This window comes from Bubalus bubalis, chromosome 20 (assembly GCF_019923935.1).
Source record: "Bubalus bubalis isolate 160015118507 breed Murrah chromosome 20, NDDB_SH_1, whole genome shotgun sequence".
Taxonomy (NCBI): Eukaryota; Metazoa; Chordata; class Mammalia; order Artiodactyla; family Bovidae; genus Bubalus; species Bubalus bubalis.
The window spans coordinates 35174299-35194792 of record NC_059176.1 but is presented as its reverse complement, the minus strand read 5'-3'; the positions used below and the strand labels follow the sequence as shown (position 1 = coordinate 35194792).

Genomic DNA, 20494 nt, shown 5'->3' with positions numbered 1-20494 from the left:
ACAGACACAACTTAGCGATGTTAGCACTATCATGGAGATGGTACGAGAGGCCAGAGAGAAATGTGAGCTAAGCCCAGCACACAGTAACTAACTGGTCATCTGATCTCAAGTAACCCTCACTGTCCTTGTGGCCATTTATAGCTTCTTCTGGAAAATTCTTCTTGTGGTTGAGCATGACTGTAATTGGCATGGGAATATCACCCTATTCATCTTCTCTGTCTCTCTAAAGGAAGGGTAACAGGGAAGAGCTGGGCAAACAAGAACCTGATCTGGGCTGCAAAGCTGGGTCCATGGGCGTTTGCACCAGCCTCTCCCACAACTGCTGTTTGCTTAACAGTGCACTTGATTGACCCCTAAGAAAGCTTTGTTTTATTTTGCTTCAATTTTTCTTTTGATCCAGTGAAGATAGGTGTAGGAAAATAACATCTCCCATTTCAGTAAAAGGAACGCCACAACTAAGCCAGTTCTATCTGCCTACAAAACGGGATAAAGGGGCCTCAACACAAGGACTTCAGCATCCAATAGACCCAACAATGCACAAATACTCATGAAATTAGAGTGAATGACTTCAAACTCTCAGAAATGGAAGGGCAGAGAGATGTCCCCTAGTATCCCAGTTTGGAGTGGGGATAATTTGGAACCAAGAATTAAGAGAAGCTAAGTTTAGACATTGGGAGCCAGAAAGACCTTGAGATCCCTGGCAGGGTGGGACACAGAGGGGAGGGGAAAGTGACCTTGAGAGGGAAAGGGGAAAAGTGTGGAAGGAGAGGTGGGAAAATCCCACAACAAATCTGGGTTTTCATGCGATTTGTGTCCCACATGACATGGGTCACAGAAGCCTATCAGACATATGCTAACATGTTTTCTAAAAACTGCAGATGGATTATGCCTGTATGGCAAGAACAAGTGAATGCCCCACTGAATGACAAGGTAATAATATTCCTCATAAAACTGAGTACCTTCTAGGGATCAGGCCTTATATACACACACACACACAAAGTTCAGTTAACTGGGGATATGAATATTATTTCCATTTTACAGATGAGAAAACTGAGACTCAAAGACTTGAAAGACCTAGTAGAGCCAGTATTTTACCCTGAGTCAGTCTTGCGCCTACGCCCGTGTTCTGCACAGTTAAGCTGGGAGAAGGTAGGAAGTATGGGGAATGAGGTAGATGCAAGAGCCTCTGACTACAACTTACTGACAAATGAAACCCTGATGACCCTTAACACACAACACAACGGCAAAGAGCACTAACATCTAAAAGGGGTAAAAATCATGGCCACTGAAGAACACACCTGCAGGAATTAAAACCCTGCCTGCTGCTCAGCTGCTGTTTAGGATGTCGGCCAGGTTCCCAGCGCCCTGCCAGCCGCGTTCCAGAAGGAGAGCTGCCTTAGTTTGCAATCGCCGGAACCACCGCTTGCTCTACCTTTGCAATTAGTCAAAACTAATCAAAACGAACACAAGTGAGTCAGCTGTGAAATCCCTGTTCTTCACCATGGGCTGTGTGGTGGGAGAGTGCACAGATGGAGTTTCCTTTTTAAAGGAAATGTTTTGGCACTGGCCTCTGTTAAACAGTTTTCCCTTGTTTCCATCTGGTTTTAGTATTGGAACACGTACATGAGAGAATGGAAAAAGAAAATTCTGTTGGCGTGCTAAACCACTAGAAAAGCTGAAGTGGTCGGCAGCACATCCTCCCAATCCTTGGAGACGAAAGCGCTTTGTGCAAGGAATGTTGTCACATTGTTATTAAGGAAAGGGAGAGTTCGGTTTCTTGGTTCCAGGCCTGTCCTAAAGTATTTTTTTTTTTTTAACGTGCACAGATGGGAGGGAAAGGGACCCAGATTTGAGTCTCAGCCTTATCACCATCTAGCTGCCAGCCCCTGGGCAGTGTCTCAACCACTCTACACCCCAGCTAGTTCCTGTAAAGTAGAAACTACAACAAAAGCCACGTCACAAGGCTATTGTGAGGATTAAGTGAGATAACACCTGTTAAGTGCTTTGTTCTCCATTTGGGACTCTCCTTATTCATAAGGTTTTAGAAAAGACAAGTGATTATTACTACTGCTTTTCACAGAAAAAGATCTAGAACTATCGGGGAAACTCTAAAAACATTTAAAGGCATCTGCTTGTTTCATTGCATAACTGAAGAAAAGTTCATACATGGTGGTGCTCTAGAAGCCTCTCAGAACTTCCCAGGGGAATCAATCTTCTCTAAGACTCAAATACATCCTCTGACACTCTCACTCTATTGCGGGGTTTCCTTAATAGCCCAGATACCAGTGTAGAGGACTGTCACCATCCAGCCAAAGCCAACCAAAGCCTAAACTGGTAGGAAAGTAGAGTAATCCCAAAACCTGATTATCTCTAGAGCCGGGTGAGGGAGGGTGAGAGAAGATGCTTGGTTTGAGAAGACCTCTCCCATACAACTCTTATGCCTAAGAGACCGACAGATAGAGGAGCACAGTGTCTAAGGGAATATAGGCCTGGAATCAAACCACCTGGGTTTAAATCTCTGATCTGTAACTCACAAACCCATGACCTTGGGCCAGCCAATTGACTTCCGGATGCTGTTTCCTCATCTACAAAATGAAGATGGTACTGTTATCTACCTCATAACATTGTTAGAAGGATTAAATAAGTTAATATATGTAAGGGGCATAGAACCATGCCCAATATATTGGTCAATTTATTGAGTTCCTACTCAATAAATACTATTACTCCTATTAGTATTACTACTCCTCCTAAATCAAAGAGGAGCTGGGGCTTCCCTAACAGTACTGAGCACTGAAGCATGCGATGGAGTCACGGTAGGTGCTACACCGAAGGTTATTTACAAATAACACCAGGTGGCAACATCTACTCAGCCAGAAGATGTTTCAGAAGAAAACCCTCTCTTTTAAGTTCATGTAACCAACCAGTGGTCACATACGGTTGTGAGAGCCGGACTATAAAAAAGGCAGAATGCCCAAGAATTGATGTCTTTGAACTGTGGTGCTAGAGAAGATTCCTGAAAGTCCCTTGGACAGCAAGGAGATCAAACCAGTCAATCTTAAAGGAGATCAACCCTGAATATTCACCGGAAAGACTTATGCTGAAGCTCTAGTATTTTGGTCATCTGATGCAAACAGATGACTCATTGGGAAAGTCCCTGATGCTGGGGAAGATCAAGTGCAGAAGGAGAAGACGGCATCAGAGGATGAGACGGCTAGATAGCATTACAGATGCAATGAACATAGGCAAACTCTAGGAGATGGTGAGGGACAGGGAGTCCTGGCGTGCTGCAGTCCATGGTGTGGCAAAGAGTCAGACATGACTGGGCAACTGAATGACCACCACCACCAAGGATATCATCCTTGCAAATGTTTTAACCCAATTTGTCTCCACACATATCACAAAAGGGCCAAATTCTCAATGTGAAGTATAACAGAAGACATTATATTTTTCTAAATAAAAAAGGATGTGGAAAGATTCATATCATCAAGACACTGGAAATAACTTTGCTTTTTATTGCACTGTATTCTAGAGCTACTTACAGTTTTAGGGCTGGATTTACATGCCCAATCTCTATAATTAAGAGATAAAAGCTTCACCCTGATGTATATCCCAAATGGAGGAAAGTTCATTACTCAAAAACCTCGGAAATGAGATAGAAGACACAGTACAGGCCCAAACTGTAGATACAGTAGAGGTCAAAACGGTCCAATGTCTTTATGAATTTTGAAGAGTTGGGGAGAACTCTGCTCTTTAAAACATGGTTCACTTTACACCACACCTGCCTCTTGGGAAAAAATGGTGAAGTGCTGTGGTAGTTCAAGCACGGCCACGGGGGTGACAAGGACTGAGCGGATTTCAGTCACTTCAAAAGTGGTAACCTGGGACACTGGTGCCTTCATCTGGGAAAAGAAATATACACCAGCTAAGCAAGGTAGGGATATTGTGAGGATTAACTGCAATTAAAACAAGACAACAAAACGGAGACAGGATGATTTTTATTTTCATCTACATAATATCTGAAAGATATTTTCAATATTTACTACTTCTATAGTAAAGAATAACAAATATATTTCATTATTATAGTTGCCTTGTATTTCTTCTTTCATTGCTAATAGCTTTGTCCATCTCTGAGTTCAATGTAGATTTCTTCATTTTTCCTGGATAAAATCTCTTGGAAAGTGAGCTCACCACTCCTGAATAAATCATTTCTATCAAGGTCAAATTTCATCTGTCTTGTATTTTTCCTTTTCTCTCCTCTAATAGCTATAGATCTTGAGATGAGATCTTGTCTGAGTTTAGAAAGTAAATAAAAAGAATTTCTTTCTTATGCCAGATCTCTGACAATTACTTTTGGTTAAAGTAATTCCAATAGCAAACTATAAAGAATGTTCTCAAACACTCATAATTGTTTTGAGTATCCATTTAGATTATTAACAACTTGAATTTATCCCTATGTGATATATATGAAATAAGAATGAAATTTGCTATTAAAATTTTCAAGAGGGTTCAGAATCCTAGACCCTCAGAGCCCAAAGGAAGCTTTGAACTTTTGAAATGAATTGAATCCCAACAAAATTCAAAACTTTGACCATGGCCAACCAAGAAGAAAGAGACCAATATGTATTCTTTAAACATCCTATTATGTCAGGTATACCAATAAGACAACCCAGAGAATTCCCCAAGACAGTGAAATTTCTCAACCTTAGCTTCAGCATCTCATGTATAACCCTTTCAAGTGAGTTTCCCCACTACCTCTCATGCTGTATTTAGTAGGGCCTAAGTGGAATCTTAGCCTCTTGATGAAAGTGAAAAAGGAGACTGAAAAAGTTGGCTTAAAGCTCAACATTCAGAAAACTAAGATCATGGCATCTGGTCCCATCACTTCATGCCATATAGATGGGCAAACAGTGGAAACAGTGGCTGAATTTAATTTTCTGGGCTCCAAAATCACTGCAGATGGTGACTGCAGCCATGAAATTAAAAGACACTTAGTTCTTGGTAGAAAAGTTATGACCAACCTAGACAGCATATTAAAAAGCAGAGACATTACTTTGTTAACAAAGGTCTGTCTAGTCAAGGCTATGGTTTTTCCAGTGGTCACGTATGGATATGAGAGTTGGACTATAAAGAAAGCTGAGCACCGAAGAACTGATGCTTTTGAACTGTGGTGTTGGAGAAAAGTCTTGAGAGTCCCTTGTATTGCAAGGAGATCCAACCAGTCCATCCTAAATGAGATCAGTCCTGGGTATTCATTGGAAGGACTGATGTTGAAGCTGAAACTCCAATACTTTGGCCACCTGATGCAAAGAGCTGACTCATTGGAAAAGACCTTGATGCTGGGAAAGATTAAAGGCAGGAGGAGAAGGGGATGACAGAGGATGAGATGGTTGGATGGCATCATCGACTCAATGGACATGGGTTTGGGTGGACTCCAGGAGTTGGTGATGGACAGGGAGGCCTGGCATGCTGTAGTTCATGGGGTCGCAAAGAGTCGGATATGACTGAGCAACTGAACTGAAGTGGAACCAGGGCATCTGTAAAGTTCTAGAGGTTACTCTAAGAAACACCTAGGACTGGTAGCCATGGAGATAAAGAATATTATTGCCAAGAATGATGCTAACCCACATCATTACCTTCCATGGGATCTATTTTACATAAATGATTTCATCAAAGATCATTCAGGACTCTTTTTAATAAGAAAATTTTGCTCTCTACAAATCTAAAATCATTTTGAAAAGATTAAGATTCTCAGTTTTAACACAATATGTAGCAGAATGTATTAATCACAAAATTTAAAGTTTCTTCATGCTCCTTCTATGGAGATAATGAGCAGCAGCCAAGGAAACATGTTTATCCATTTAAAGATATGAAGGATAGCATTATACATTATGCATACTGAATTAAAACAGGATCAGGAAAATCGATTTTAAATATGAAATTATGGAATGTTCAGTAGGTAACTGGCCTCTAAGAGTAAATTGATATTAACTTCTTAACAAGTTTCCAGTTTGGTCTTACAGGCCCAAATATCATGGAGGAGGCAACTGACTACAGAAATAGTTGTAGGCAAAGCTTACTTCACAATTTGAATGAGCCAACAGTTCCAAGTTATAAAGTCTACATTGTCATGAGGTATTTAGTAAGCTATGCATTTAAAGTTTTGAACTTGTCAACTGAATTGAATCCCAGCAAAATTTAGAGCTTTGACCATGGCCAACCAAGAAGAAAGAGACTAAGATGTTTTCTTTAGATAGAACTGAGTACCAAATGCATACTGTTATGTTAAGTATACCAGTAAGACAACCCAGAGAATAATTCCTCAAGACTGTGAAATAAAAATATATGTTCATATAAAGACATGTACATAGAGGTTCATAACAATTTTATTATTTATAATAACAAAATGTCAGAACTCAGATGTCCATCTATATGCAAGTGAATAAAAAATTATTTTATAACTATGCAGTAGAATACTAACCAGCAATAAAATGAACCATCAATGCTTCAGTTTAAGCATCTATTGTGTCTATACTTGGCAATGTGCCCAGTGCTACAAGGAACTGGGAACACACTGACACACGGGTCAGAAAGATGGAAGCACAGGTTTGCAGTGATACACAGCTGCTTCTGCCCGAGGGCTCAGAAGACCATCTAAGATAACCTCTCGTACCCGTAAAGGAGAGGATAGTTGCTACCCCTCTTCTGGTGCAGACTGAGATAAGACAGTTAATTAATTCTTATGATCATCCCACTAGTGACTCTGTAAGACATTTTTAAGAATCAATTTTTTTCAAGATATACTTACATATAATAAAATGTAACAATTTTAAGTACGTATTTTGATGAGTTATAAAAAATGTATGCATGCACCCAAGTAACTACCACCACAATCAGCATATAGAACACTTACAACATTGCAAGAAATTCCCTCATGTTCCTCTGCAGTCAGTCACCAGCTCCACCACCTGGCAACCACCAATGGGCCTCCTGTCATTATAGCTTCAGTTGTGTCCATTCTAGGATTTCATACAAATGGAACCATATAGCATGTGGTCTGGAGAAGGCAATGGCACCCCACTCCAGTACTCTTGCCTGGAAAATCCCATGGACTGAGGAGCCTGGTGGGCTGCAGTCTATGGGGTCGGTAAGAGTAGGACACAACTGAGTGACTTCACTTTCACTTTTCCCTTTCATGCATTGGAGAAGGAAATGGCAACCCACTCCAGTGTTCTTGCCTGGAGAATCCCAGGGATGGGGGAGCCTGGTGGGCTGCCATCTGTGGGGTTGCACAGAGTCGGACACGACTGAAGCAACTTAGCAGCAGCATGTGGTCATTTCTGTTTTTTTTTTTCCTTCACCCAATACAAGGTTTCTGAGATTCATCTATGTTGCTACATGTATTGATGATTCATTTTATTGCCAGTTAGTATTCTACTGTATAGTTATAAAATAATTTGCTTATTCACTCACATATAGATGGACATCTGAGTTCTGATTTTTATTATAAATAATAAAACTGTTATGAACTTCTGTCTACATGTCTTTATATGGACATGTTTTTATCTCCCTTGGGTAAATGCCTAGAAGTAGACTTGTTGAATCATATGTATGCAAGTTCAACTTTATAAACAACTGTCAAATTGTTTACCAAAGCAGTTCTATCATTTTTACATTTCCACTAGCAACAATGAGAGCTCGAATTACTCTACATGTTTGCTAACACTTGGTATTGTCAGTTTTTAAAATTTCAGCCATTACTGAAAAGAAAAAGTGGAAACCAATATTTTAGAATGTTAACCATAGAGGCATCTTCAGTAGTAAGTATCTGCATACAATCCAAGAAGTCAGACAGGAAGTCCAATGAGAAACACTCAAATTCTATCCCAAAGCTCCATGAATGAACTGGAGAGGTTATTTCTCTCCTTGTGTGCATGCATGCTAAGTCGCTTCAGTCACGTCCAACTTACACAATTATAACATAACTCAAGAAAGAGTTTATTTCCCCTGATCCAGCACCATTTTGGATTCCCCTAGAGGATACAACCCACTCTGAAAAATATTAAGTCTCCTGATCACAGGCCTCTCTTGCTCAGACTGCCAAACACAGAAAAAATTCAAACAAAGAGAAGCATTAGTAAAAGACATTCAATATATAAAACACCCATGCTGACATGCGTACATTGGCAAGCTTTGAAAGCTTTGATAGTCTTCTCTTTAAAAATAGAATATAACTCTTTATGCAGTATGAAATGTGGTTAAAAATTATTTGCAGACATTGCCTTAATTTGGACAAATTTTGCCTGTTCAACATGGAGAGCTGGTTTTCATCAACCAAACCACAAGGGTTGAAGGGCTTGGACTCCCAGAAAGCATAGGGGGTTCGCTCTGATAGCAGGAAGGAACAGCTGTCATTCCAGGGCCCTGCTTCCACTGCAGAGTCTCCTAGGTAAGCTGAGATACAAAGACGAAAATACAAATAAATAAAAGTACTTGTTGAAAAAAAAAAAAAAAAGACTAAACAGGACTGAACAGGAGATAAGGAGGAACTCAGAATCCAGCTCACCTTTCAAAGAAGCCGCCCTTCCCTCTGCCTGGAATGCTCCCCACACCCACACCACCTATTTTCAGAACCAACGAGCCCTACTTTTCCTGCAGTTCTGGGTTCTCTCAAACAAACCAAATCCTCCTAACACATGCTTTCAAATCATTATATTTTTCCTCTTTAACCTTTTCACAGTTAATAATTATGCTTATTTTGGTGAGTAAAATATTAATGACTGCTGCTCCTTCCCCACTGAACAAGGTTAAGTGTCATGAGCTTTTCTCCTAACTAAACCCCCAGCACCAAGAGTGCTCAGTATATAAAAATTCCTTAATAAAATTTGCATAATTAATTACTTGTTAATTAAAACAATGCTTTATCAGAGATGTATTGATAGGCCTCTATGCTTTGCATAAGACAGAAACTAAAGGTGGCTGCTTTCTTCTCAATTATAAGAAAATTCAAACTGCAAAAAAAACGTGGTTGTCAAAGTTGCCTGGCCTTCTCCTGCCCCAGTTTCCATTAAACCCTCTGCTTCAATGTCAGATCTGCTTTGTCAACCAATCCTCTCAAAATTCAAATCCATGAAAAGGATGAAGACTTTCAGAACTCAAGACTCTCCTACATTAGAATGCCACAGAAAAGCAAGTCTCATAGTTTCAGACTTTCAACCTGAAGGTCCTGGTAATTTATAAAGGAAATGCAGTTACCCAGTAAGTCCCCAGTTACTATTCCCTATGGCAGGGGAAATGGTCACAGTCTTTCACTGAGAGGAGGCTGTTAGAGGACCCAGGTAACATTACCAACTTCATGATCAGCAATAGGCTGACAATAGCATGTGCCTTAAAGGGAAACAAAACCATCCTCTTTGGACTTTCCTCATGGTCCAGTGGTTAAGACTATATACTCCCAAAGCAGGGGGCACAGGTACAGTCTGTGGTCAGGGAACTAGGATCCCACACGCCACCTGGGTAAGGCCAAAAACAAAAATGCCCTTTTTTCATCCACCTTTTCTGCAACTACCTGTCTTCAAGAAATCTCAAGGGAACGTTGAGAGAACTGAGCTTAAGAAAATTAGAATCACTGTGTGTCCATGCTCATCCATGTTCAGCTCAGCCCAAATATAAAACAAAACATAATTTAATTTAATGCTTTCTATTCACTATCAGTACAAGCAAAAACTCCAGAACTGAAATTTAAAGATGTGAAAATATTTTTAAGACCTGAATCTCATTAACAAAATACTAGGAAGGTATTAGCAGAGGCTACTCAAGTCTTGAGTCCCTATTGCATAGCAGGCACTGCCCTGCACACTAAAGGAATGCAAATGTCTTCCAACCCATCACCAATTTTATTAACTTAATCACTACTGGGGTTAAAGAAAGACCAATATTTCAGGGTCAATCCTCATTCTAACCACTGAGAAGGCATTCTTACCAAACAGCTCTCTGTTTCCATTTCATTTTAAACTAAGGCACAGTCCTACTGTTATCTTTACATTTTCTTTCTGGAAAACAGCTATCGCTACCCTGAAATAAGTTCAGATAAAGAAATGAGCAAAGGCTTAATTCTTAAAAAAAAAAAAAAAAAAAGGCTAAAAATGGGTCCAAAAATAAAGTTTTATTCCCAAGCCACAACTGGAGAAACTTAAGGGAAAAAAAAAAAAAAAGATGAATAAAGGCAAGCCTAATTTTTCCACTGCCCAGTTACAAGAAATATCAGAAACATTACAAATGCTCTAGGTCCTCAGATTAGCATCACCCACAGCTCCATAGTAAACTTATCCAAATTTTATCTCAAAAAACTTGGGATGAATCCACAGTAAGTTCCACAGATCTCCTACAACCACAAACAGAAAGAGGAAAAAGTAAAATAAAAAATCACACAAAATTCTAAGTTTAATGGAACAGATGCCTCTTCCTGACAAGGAACAGCTGTCAGGCAAAGCCATGATTTATGAACTGAGTCTACTTTCTCACATTCCATACGGTGTCGATGTTTATCTTGAGACCAACTATTACTGATTATTGGCAACTGTTGAGAAAAAAAAAAAAAAAAGTCCATGAAACTCAGGCTGCTGGTAGTCATAATTATCCAAATACAAGAAGGCGTTCTAAAACAAAAATCTCAAGAGGACAGCCCACTTTATGTCAAGGCCCTGGTGAAGGAAAAGTATGGACAAACAGATGCTCTTAATGAAATGGAAAACACATTAAAACTGCACTTCATTACCTCTCCATATAAGGCAACCTCAAGAGTCAAGATGCCAGGAGTCTCCAAGGATCAAAGAAGACAACAAACAGGAAAGAAGTGGAAGGGCAGCCACGCTCAAGCCTTGAACTGTAACCCTCCTGGATACTAGAACTAACTGCTTTAAAACAGAAGTCGTTTTTAATAATATTCATATCCAGCTTTTATTACCTGACAGGCAGATGTAAGTTAAATATTCGCCTTGACCTCCAGTTGCCAAGAAAGGAATCTTTTTCTTTGTCCTCCTCTTGACCTGGACAGCTCCCAACATCCTTTCATCAAGAGGTGCAAAAATTTCCTTGCTGATCGCAGATTTGGCACTCATTGTCAACCACGTAACCAGGGCACGCAGTGAGTTTTCTAGAGAAGAAAAAGAAAAGGCAGGTTGGAATTGGCAATATTGTAAAGAGACATACAAGAATGAGCAGTAGATTATGATCCAACAACCCCACTCCCAGGCAAATATCCAGAAAAGAAAAAAACTCTATTAGCAATATAAATGGCTATCAACAGATGAATGGATAAAGATGATGTGGTATGGAAACACAGTGGGATACTACTTAGCTATAAAAAATTAAATAATGCCATTTGCAGCAACATAGATGGAGCTAGAGATTATCATACTCTGTGAAGTAAGTCAGAATGAGAAAGACAAGTAGCATATGATATCCCTTAAATGTGGGATCCAAATAAAAAATGGCACAAGTGAACTTATTTATAAAACATATAGACTCACGGACATGGAAAACAAACATATGGTTACCAAAGGGGAAGGGGTAGTGAGGCATAAATCGAAAATTTGGGATTTACAGAAACACACTACTATATATAAAATAGATTAACAACCAGGACCTACTATATAGCACTGAGAACTATATTCAATATATTATAATAACCTATAATGGAAAAGAATCTGAAAAAGAATATATATATATATATGTGTGTGTGTGTGTGTGTAACTAGGTCATTTCATTGTATACCTAAAACACTGTAAATCAACTGCAATGAAAAAAAATGAGCAGCAAGTTTATTTGCAGTTGAGGTAATTTTCAATTTGTGGCTCAACCTCTCACTTGCTTGAAATGCATTATATTTCAATCATTAAAAGCAAGGCCTTCACATTTATAATAACTGAACAAAAATTCAAACAAAAAAGGAATACAGATTTACTTGCTGAAAATGACAAATTCAACACAAAGAGATGAACAGCACAAAACGGGATCTAGAAAGTGTGCCAGTCTCCACCCCAACTGCACCTGACTCTAACTAGCAGGTGGCACCCACCCCATTCCCAGTCTACAAGGACCATGATTTCACCATTTTCAGCTGAGAAATCTTTCCACTGTCAAGAAATCTTTAAAGTCAAGAGGTTCACTTTGAAATCTCCTTGAACTCTAACATAAATCTATTTCCCTAATTCTATTCGTAGAGGAAATAATTATATCATCTTCCCCATAATAACTATATATGCAACAGAAGACCATTAATTTAATCACCCTTCAGCTGCTTTGGATCAAGCTAAGTAATTAATCCTTATTTATTAGCCTCTTTCAATGGGTCCTATTTTCCAGGACTCCTCTGCCTCTCACTGCCATGCTCTGGATCCTCGACAAATTCTCCAGTTTCCTTAAGTCAAAGCAGACACAGAATTCGAAAAAAATATCTGACCAATGCCAAGTATTTTGAAAATGTTACCCAGCAGTTCCCACATGCTATGCTCCTGTGGTTAACTGGCACTGTGTGCCCAATAATTAAGAAAATAAAGCAGCATGTTGCTGACTCACAATGGGTCCCCTCTCTCCCCAATCCCTCAAAGTTACACATATACACAGTCCCCATGCTATATTTAGTTTCCCAAAGCTGTATTCCCTAAAGGTCTTAATTATGCTTATTTGTGTCTATTACATTCAAGGTCAATCTAAATTTTAACTGTATATCATCCAAAAACTCAACTGTAACTTGAATAAACATGTCAATGTTTTCTACGCCATCATCCCAGTCATTCTAGACATTGTCAATATCTTAATCAGTAATCAACATTTGATTATCAAATGACAAATCAGAACTAAAGGCGCAGAGAAGGCCGATGGGTTGTACAGAGTGTACATGCAGAGGTCATGCAGGCTGTACAGAGTGTTCAGAGATCCTGCAGAGGGATCAATAATACAGCTATATATGGCAACAGCAGCTCAAAAGAGCTGCTCAGTGGGTTGTCATTTGCTTCTCCATTCCCAACCCAGGGATGAAACCTGTATCTCCTGCACTGCAGGAGGATTCTTTACTGCTGAGCCACTGGGGAACAGCTGAATGTGCTAAGCAGTATTACTGTATCAATGCTAAATTTTGTGAATGAAATGATAGCATTTGGTTATGTTGGCGATGTCCTTGTTCTTAGGAGATATGTTATAAAGTATTTAGGGGTGAAGTGTCATGATGTCTTTGACTTAATATCAAGTGATTCAGCAAAATATGCATGTTATAAAACTGTATCTATTGATGCACACACACAAATATGGAGTAAGAGAGAGGAAGAAGAATAATATGTGGCAAGATGTTGAAAACAGAAGACTAGATGAATTTCCCAAATGAGGCAATCGGTAAATAAACACCTATCACATGCCACCCCAGTGCTCAGGATTAGAGATATAAGAAGTAATTAAGATAGGCTCCTGGTTCTCCAGGAGTTGACTACTGATTTTATTAAAGATTTCCCTTAAATCCAGACAATTTATGACAGAAGACATGGAACATCCCTCCCAATGCAAGATTCACAATTGTTACCAACACAATTGTCCATCTGTAACTGGTCCACACCGGTAACTTCGTAGAAGGAAAGAGATATATTAAAAAAAAAAACAAAAAAGAAGAAGAACATTCCCCTGGTTAAAGAAATTTCTCCTGCTTTCAATTCTGTAAGTAGGTTTTCTCAGTGGCACCAAGAATAAAGAATAAGAAGTGTTGGTGTTTATTACTAAGTAACAACAAAAAATCCTTCTATCCTTCAATACAGATCTGTGGCCAGGTCGATGTGCTCAGATCATGATATCTTATCATTGCCAGCAGGTTCTTCATCCTAGCTGAGTACAAAATGATGACAGAATTTCTTGATATGCTGACTTCTAACTGATATCCCATGATTTCCAAGAAGTCAGCAAGCAGAATTTCTCCCACTGTGATTTACCCTATGACTTTGCTAGGCAGGATATTACAATTTACAGGGACTTTTTTTTAAAAAAGGAGAGAAACGAGCTTTTTTTCTAGCTCCAAGGTCTCTCACCTCCCAGCACTTGGGGATGCAGGAATAAGAAAGCCAATGGTAGCACAGTGGCTTCAAACTTCTAGGAAGTTTGAAGAAAGTCATCTTTTCAAACTCATCAGGCATTCTCTGATCAGCACCTTCCCAGCAATGGCAAGGCTTCTGCTTTTCCAAGTCAAATTCATACTTTTCTAAAATTGTGGTTAAAAGAAATAGAAGGCTATCATTTTATTATGCAAAATCTGTCAAGAGAAAAAAGAAAAGAAAGAAAAGCAATATGCACATGTTAACAAACTCATAGGAAATTCTGCTCATCTTTTGAAAAACTGGTAAGAACTGGAAATGACCTTGTGTTGCTTTTTCATATGGATATTCAGTGGCCAAGAACAAAAGGGAGAAAAAAAAGAGGAAAAATAGAACCAGTAACTTCAATGAGTACAAGTTTTGGAATCAAACAAACTTGGGTTCAAATTTTATTTTCAAAACTGAAGGCCTATATGTGGGTAAACCTCTTAAAATTCCAGATTCTCAGTTCACTCATGTGGGAAGATCTTCACCTAATTCATGGAAGGGCTGAAAGAATTAGATGAAACAATGCATGTAAATCACTTATTCTGGTGCCTGAATTGCAATGAATACTTAAAATGGAATTTTTAAATTAACTCTCTAAGATAAGAAAAACAGAAGACACTCTTGCAGAATCTGAGTAGATGTAGCCTTCCATTTAGAAACTGTATAAAATGTTTGTTCAGGACAAGGACATGAACATGCCTGTGAGCACATGTGTATGTTTTTGATGCTCCTCTGGAAAGGGAAATTGACAGCGGATTAGAAGAGAATGAATCAGAAAGTAAAAAGGACACTAATGTAGCTTCATAGAAATAATCTATGAGTGTCTCCCAAACCTGACTGCACATCTGAACTTGGCAAGGAGAGCTTTTCAAAAACGCAGACCCCTGGGCCCCTCCTTTACCCCCACCAAATCACAATCTTGGGAGCTGTAGTTTTAATCAACTCTCTAACTGGTTCTCCGGCAGCCATCCTGACACCTAATTAGGTGAAAAACTGAGAGTCAAAGGAGGAACTGTGGGGATGGAAGAGTGTATTCTCATGAGGACAGGAAGAGGATGCAGAGGACTTCTTTTCTCCATTCAGCCAAGCAGATTTCTCAGGTCTTAGATCTTCCTGCTGGTAAATCAATGCCCTGCCCACGGCTGGACCCCTTTGTAAGAAAATCAAGATGAATACACAGGAGTGGTACACCTCTGACCAGTGTCACTTCAATCTACATGACCCCGAAGGGGGATAGAAATATGCTGCTTTAGTATATTGATTGTTTTGAGTCAAAAGCATCAGAATAAACAGCAAATGTGGGGAGAGGCTTCCTCTGAATTTCCTTTATTTGTCTAAAGACAAATCCTCCAAAGGAACTCAGTTGTCATAAATTCCCTCTCCAGGAGTTTCATCCATGAGGAAAGACTGACTCTTGTCACAGGAAAGGCAACTAGAAGTCCACACACACTTAGACATACTTTATCACCAACTGTCATACCTCCCGTCAAGTCCTAATAAGGGCCTTTCACTTTTTATAAAAATCATTTTTGTGTTGGAGAAGACTCTTGAGAGTTCCTTGGACTGCAAAGAGATCCAACCAGTCCATTCTAAAGGAGATCAGTCCTGGGTGTTCTTTGGAAGGAATGATGCTAAAGCTGAAACTCCAGTACTTTGGCCACCTCATGCGAAGAGTTAACTCATTGGAAAAGACTCTGATGCTGGGAGGGATTGGGAGCAGGAGGAAAAGGGGCGACAGAGGATGAGATGGCTGGATGGATGTGAGTCTGAGTGAACTCCAGGAGTTGGTGATGGACAGGGAGGCCTGGCGTGCTGCAATTCATGGGGTCGCAAAGAGTCGGACACAACTGAGCAACTGAACTGACTGAACTGAAGAGGTCTACACCCCCTCCCTCTTCCCTACCAAGATGGTATGTAATCCTACATTCTAAGCTGTCTCAGGAATTACTCATTTCTCCAGGGTATCTCCCAGGTACATACCAGGTGTACATGTTCATAAACTTCTGATGGGTTTTCTCTTGTTAATCTTTTATTACAGGGGTCTCAGCTAAGAATAAAAAATCTGCCTGCCATGTGAGAGACCTAGGTTTGATCCCTGGGTCGGGAAGTTCCCCTGGAGAAGGGAATGGTTACCTACTCCACTATTCTGGCCTGGAGAATTCCAGACAGAAGAGCCCATGGGTTCTTCAGGCTACAGTCCATGGGTTGCAAAGAGTTGGACACAACTGAACAACTTTTGCTTAGCTAGCAGCTAAGAATGCAGAAGAGTAAAATTATTTTTCCTCCCCTACAACCCATGAAAGTTCTCTCTCTCTTCCTGGTCCACAGCTTCTACAGGCTATAATTACAAAGCTTTCCCATCCAAGAAACCAGCCTACAATATGATTTGCAAGTCAAAGTGGCTGGCTGCCTTAAGTGGTAGTTGTAGAAACTAATCACAGTTGGCTTTCTTCTCCCTCAAGCCTTTTCATGTATCTTCTTCTCTCTTTAAGCCATCTAACCCATAACCACTTTGTCAGTACACGATTACTGTACTGAAATGATCCTCCACCACTTCCAAGAGCCAGGAAATCCTCCTTTCCAGAGGAGTCGTAAACTCCAAGGACCTCACAGAGGAGGCAGACGATAAGTTAAAGGGTAGCGAGGTAAGACGTTTTTGTTCTCCAACATGAACATTTTCGGTTTCCGGTACTTGAACTGCACTTGCCTTGTGTGTTCAGGGGACCAGGACGGGTGGTAGGGACTCATTAAAACTGCAGATGCCCTGTGGCAGTGCCTTCATTATCCTGCAGGTGGATCCAAGGTGGTACAGCCGATGGGGCTTAAATATTTCTCACATGAGAGGTAAAGGCCACCTCTGGTCAAACAGAGATACCTCCTATTTAGCTTAAGATTATTAGATAACTGATTCATCTAAACTTCATTCACTCGCCACACTTCACACGCAATCTTCTGATCATCTCTGGCACTGGCTATGACAACACAAGTAATCTGGTCTATGTGACAATCATATGCCCATTGCCAACAAGTAACCAGAATGCCTGGTTTTAGACTTCACCCTCTCAAACTAGTTACTGTGACTTAACCCTGAGGTAGATATACTCAAAACCAGCTGATACTAAGTTTTAAGAAGTCTCCAAGTTAACAGCAAACAGGACACATCCAGGAAAACTTTGCGGGGGGGAATGGGGGGGTGGCAGTGGAATTAGCTGGTCTCCCCTAGTGCATGGGAAATCTAATGAGGTGACCTCAAATAATCGATAAATAAGAGAAATAAGGTTATTCTCTAAGATAGGACTTCTGTACGCTGGCACTTTGTTTTTGAAATTCCGCAAATGCACCTTGACTTTCACCTTTAACTAGATGTCACTGATCACTCAGCTCCCACTGCCTTTCTGGTTTTAAATCCACGTGTCTAGCTGGCAACTGAGCATTTCCTCTAAGAGTTAATTTAGATTCCGCCTTGTCTCTCAAAACCTCCAAGTCTCCATAACAACTAACCAATCACCAAGGTCTGTAGATCCAGTTCAGTATTTCTGGGCTCCACCAGACCTTCTCCATCCTTGCAACCTCTACCTTGGTCTGCATCTCCATCATCCCTGGTTTGAATGACTTGGATGCCCCCTAAAAGAGCATCTATGGCACTGGTTATGACAACGCAAGTAATCGGGTGTTGTGATAGACCACCAGACAGAACCACTTCCATCTTGCTTCCACTGTCCCTCTACACTGTCCAGTGTAATATTCTAAAGGATAAATATGATTCAAGTTTCACTCTATTCAACTTTTTTTCCTCCAGGCTTCAGGTCCTGAGAGAGAGGCTTCAGGTCCTGATTTCCTTGACAAGGAGCTGTGGAATGCTATACAAGCTGAAGCCAAATTAGAGAAATGTTAAATTGCTTCCCTTAAACTTCATAGTATTTAAGTACTCAGTGTTACAAGTCAGACATTATCACGCAATCATTAAACTTAGAGATAATCTAAAAATGGTAATTGTACTCCAAAATCAAAAAATATCACTTAGTAGCAAGAAAATACACAACTTGTTAGGCAGTAAAAATCAATTTTATGTTTTCTGGTGTCATAAGACCAATGAGATAATGTGAGGTCAAATTTAGCTACTTTATAAAAATTTACTCAAGTAAATTTATAAACTTTATAAAAAGTATACTCAAGTAAGGGTTACTGATTATTATACTGTTGCTGCTGCTAAGTCGCTTCAGTCGTGTCTGACTCTGTGCGACCCCATAGACGGCAGCCCACCAGGTTCCCCTGTCCCTGGGATTCTCCAGGCAAGAACACTGGAGTGGGTTGCCATTTCCTTGTCCGATGCATGAAAGTGAAAAGTGAAAGTGAAGACACTCAGTCGTGTCCGACTCTTAGCGACCCCATGGACTGCAGCCCACCAGGCTCCTCTGTCCATGGGATTTTCCAAGCAAGAGTACTGGAGTGGGGTGCCATCGCCTTCTCCAGATTATTATACTAGGATGGTGCAAAAGTAACCACGGTTTTTGCATTCTTGAAGTTTGTCGGTTGATACTGGAATGCAGTTTTTTTCTTAATTTATTTTTAACTGAAGGATAATTACAATATTGTGCTGGCTTCTGCCACACACCAACATGGATCAGCCATAGCTATACATATGTCCCCTGCCTCTGGAGCCTCCTCCCACCTCCCATCATATCCCATCCCTCTAAGTTGTCACAGAGCCTCGGTTTGACAACAAATCATCACCTCAGTCATACAGCAAATTCCCACTGACTATTTTGCATATGTTAGTGTCTACAATTCCATGCTACTCTTTCCATTTGTCCTACCCTCTCCCTCTTACCCATGGCCATAAAGTCTGCGTTGCCTTTGTGGCCCTGTAAACAGGTTCATCAGTACCATCTTTCTAGATTCCATATATATGCACTAATATACCATATTTGTTTTTCTCTTTATGACTTACTTCACTCTGTATAATAGGCTCTAGGTTCACTCACCTCATTCACACTGACTTAAATGTGTTCCTTTTTATGGCTGAATAATATCCCTTCATGTATCTGCACCACAACTTCTTTATCCATTCATCTGTCAGTGGACATTTAGGTTGTATCCCTGTCCTAGCTACTGGAAATAGTGCTGCAATGAACACTGGGGTACATATGTCATTTCAAATATGGTTTTCTCAGGGTATATGCCCAGTGGTGGGATTGTTGGGTCATATGATAGTTTTATTCCTAGTTTTTTTAACCAACACTTCAAAAGTTGAACGAATTGGGCTACAAAGTTTTGCCATATCTGCCATATTCACCTGAACTCTCAGCAACTGACTACCACTTTTTTAAGCATTTCGACAACTTTTTGCAGGGAAAATGCTTCCACAAACCAGTAGGAGGGAAAAAATGCTTTCCAGGAGTTCATCGAATCCTGAAGAAAGGATTTTCACACTACAGGTATAAGCAAACTTATTTATTATTGGCAAGAATGTGTTGATTGTAACGGTTCCTATTTTGATTAATAAAGATATATGTGAGCCTAGTTTTAAGGATTTAAAATTCACAGTCTGAAACCACAATTATGTTTGTACCAACCTAATAAATATGCAATTCTACTTCTACTTAAACAACTTTACTCTTAGATTAGACAGTTCTCAGGATAAAAACTTTAGTCTCTCCATACATGTAAGCATGAGAATAAATTAAATAAATTAGGCTAACGTTTCAATCTATCATTTTTTTTTCATGCAGTTCAACTACTACTCTCAACTGAAAGTTCTTAGAATCTAAAAAGTGAGTTAGATAAGCCACTAGAATAGACAGATAACTTTAATCTGGTTATAACATTCAAAGTTGAACATGGCAGTCACTACAAGTTCATCATTCTTTTTTGGTAGAAACAACAAGGGCTAAGGAATGGGTTTGCCAATGGTACAAAACTAGATGGGGATGGTAGACAAGCCAAGAGTCCAAATTTGAGACTTAACAAGATTTACAAAGATTGAGATTAAATCAATAAGTCATACAGAAAATCTGCTAGAAATATCCCAGAAGGAGCCAGAAACTTCCAAATAGGAAAAATAAAAAGTTTAAGTATGTAAGCTAAAAGCATTCCCTATTCTGTTAGAAAAAATATTTGGAGATAGACCAAAAAATATCTTAAGGGGGGAATTCCAAACAAAGACTGTGTACATGGGCATCAGTTGGGATGCCAGGTCCTGATAGATTCAGGTGATCTGGGCAGGGGAGGATCTGGAACTTGTTTTCTTGATGATATCTTTGATGTATTCTACTGAATAACCAGGTAAAGAACCACTGTCTTAAAAAAAAAAATCTGTATTTAATGAATTATTTATACAATAAAGCCTCCATAAACATGTATTGAGAGTACAT

At 39.7% G+C, this 20494-nt stretch overlaps 1 protein-coding gene across 11 annotated transcripts in view; it reads right to left on the bottom strand.

The window, feature by feature from the left end:
- Nucleotides 1-20494, bottom strand: part of STXBP6 (syntaxin binding protein 6) — a 266854-nt gene that overhangs the window by 177802 nt on the left and 68558 nt on the right. For 10 of the 11 annotated variants that reach the window (XM_006055167.4, XM_044933076.2, XM_006055168.4 and 7 more), the window contains one exon: nucleotides 10964-11152. In XM_006055167.4, the coding sequence (XP_006055229.1) occupies nucleotides 10964-11117 (154 nt within the window). In that variant the 5' untranslated portion in view covers nucleotides 11118-11152. Of the gene's footprint in view, nucleotides 1-7976; nucleotides 8452-10963; nucleotides 11153-20494 lie in introns of those variants that run through there. The other variant, XM_044933083.1, reaches the window with a different exon arrangement.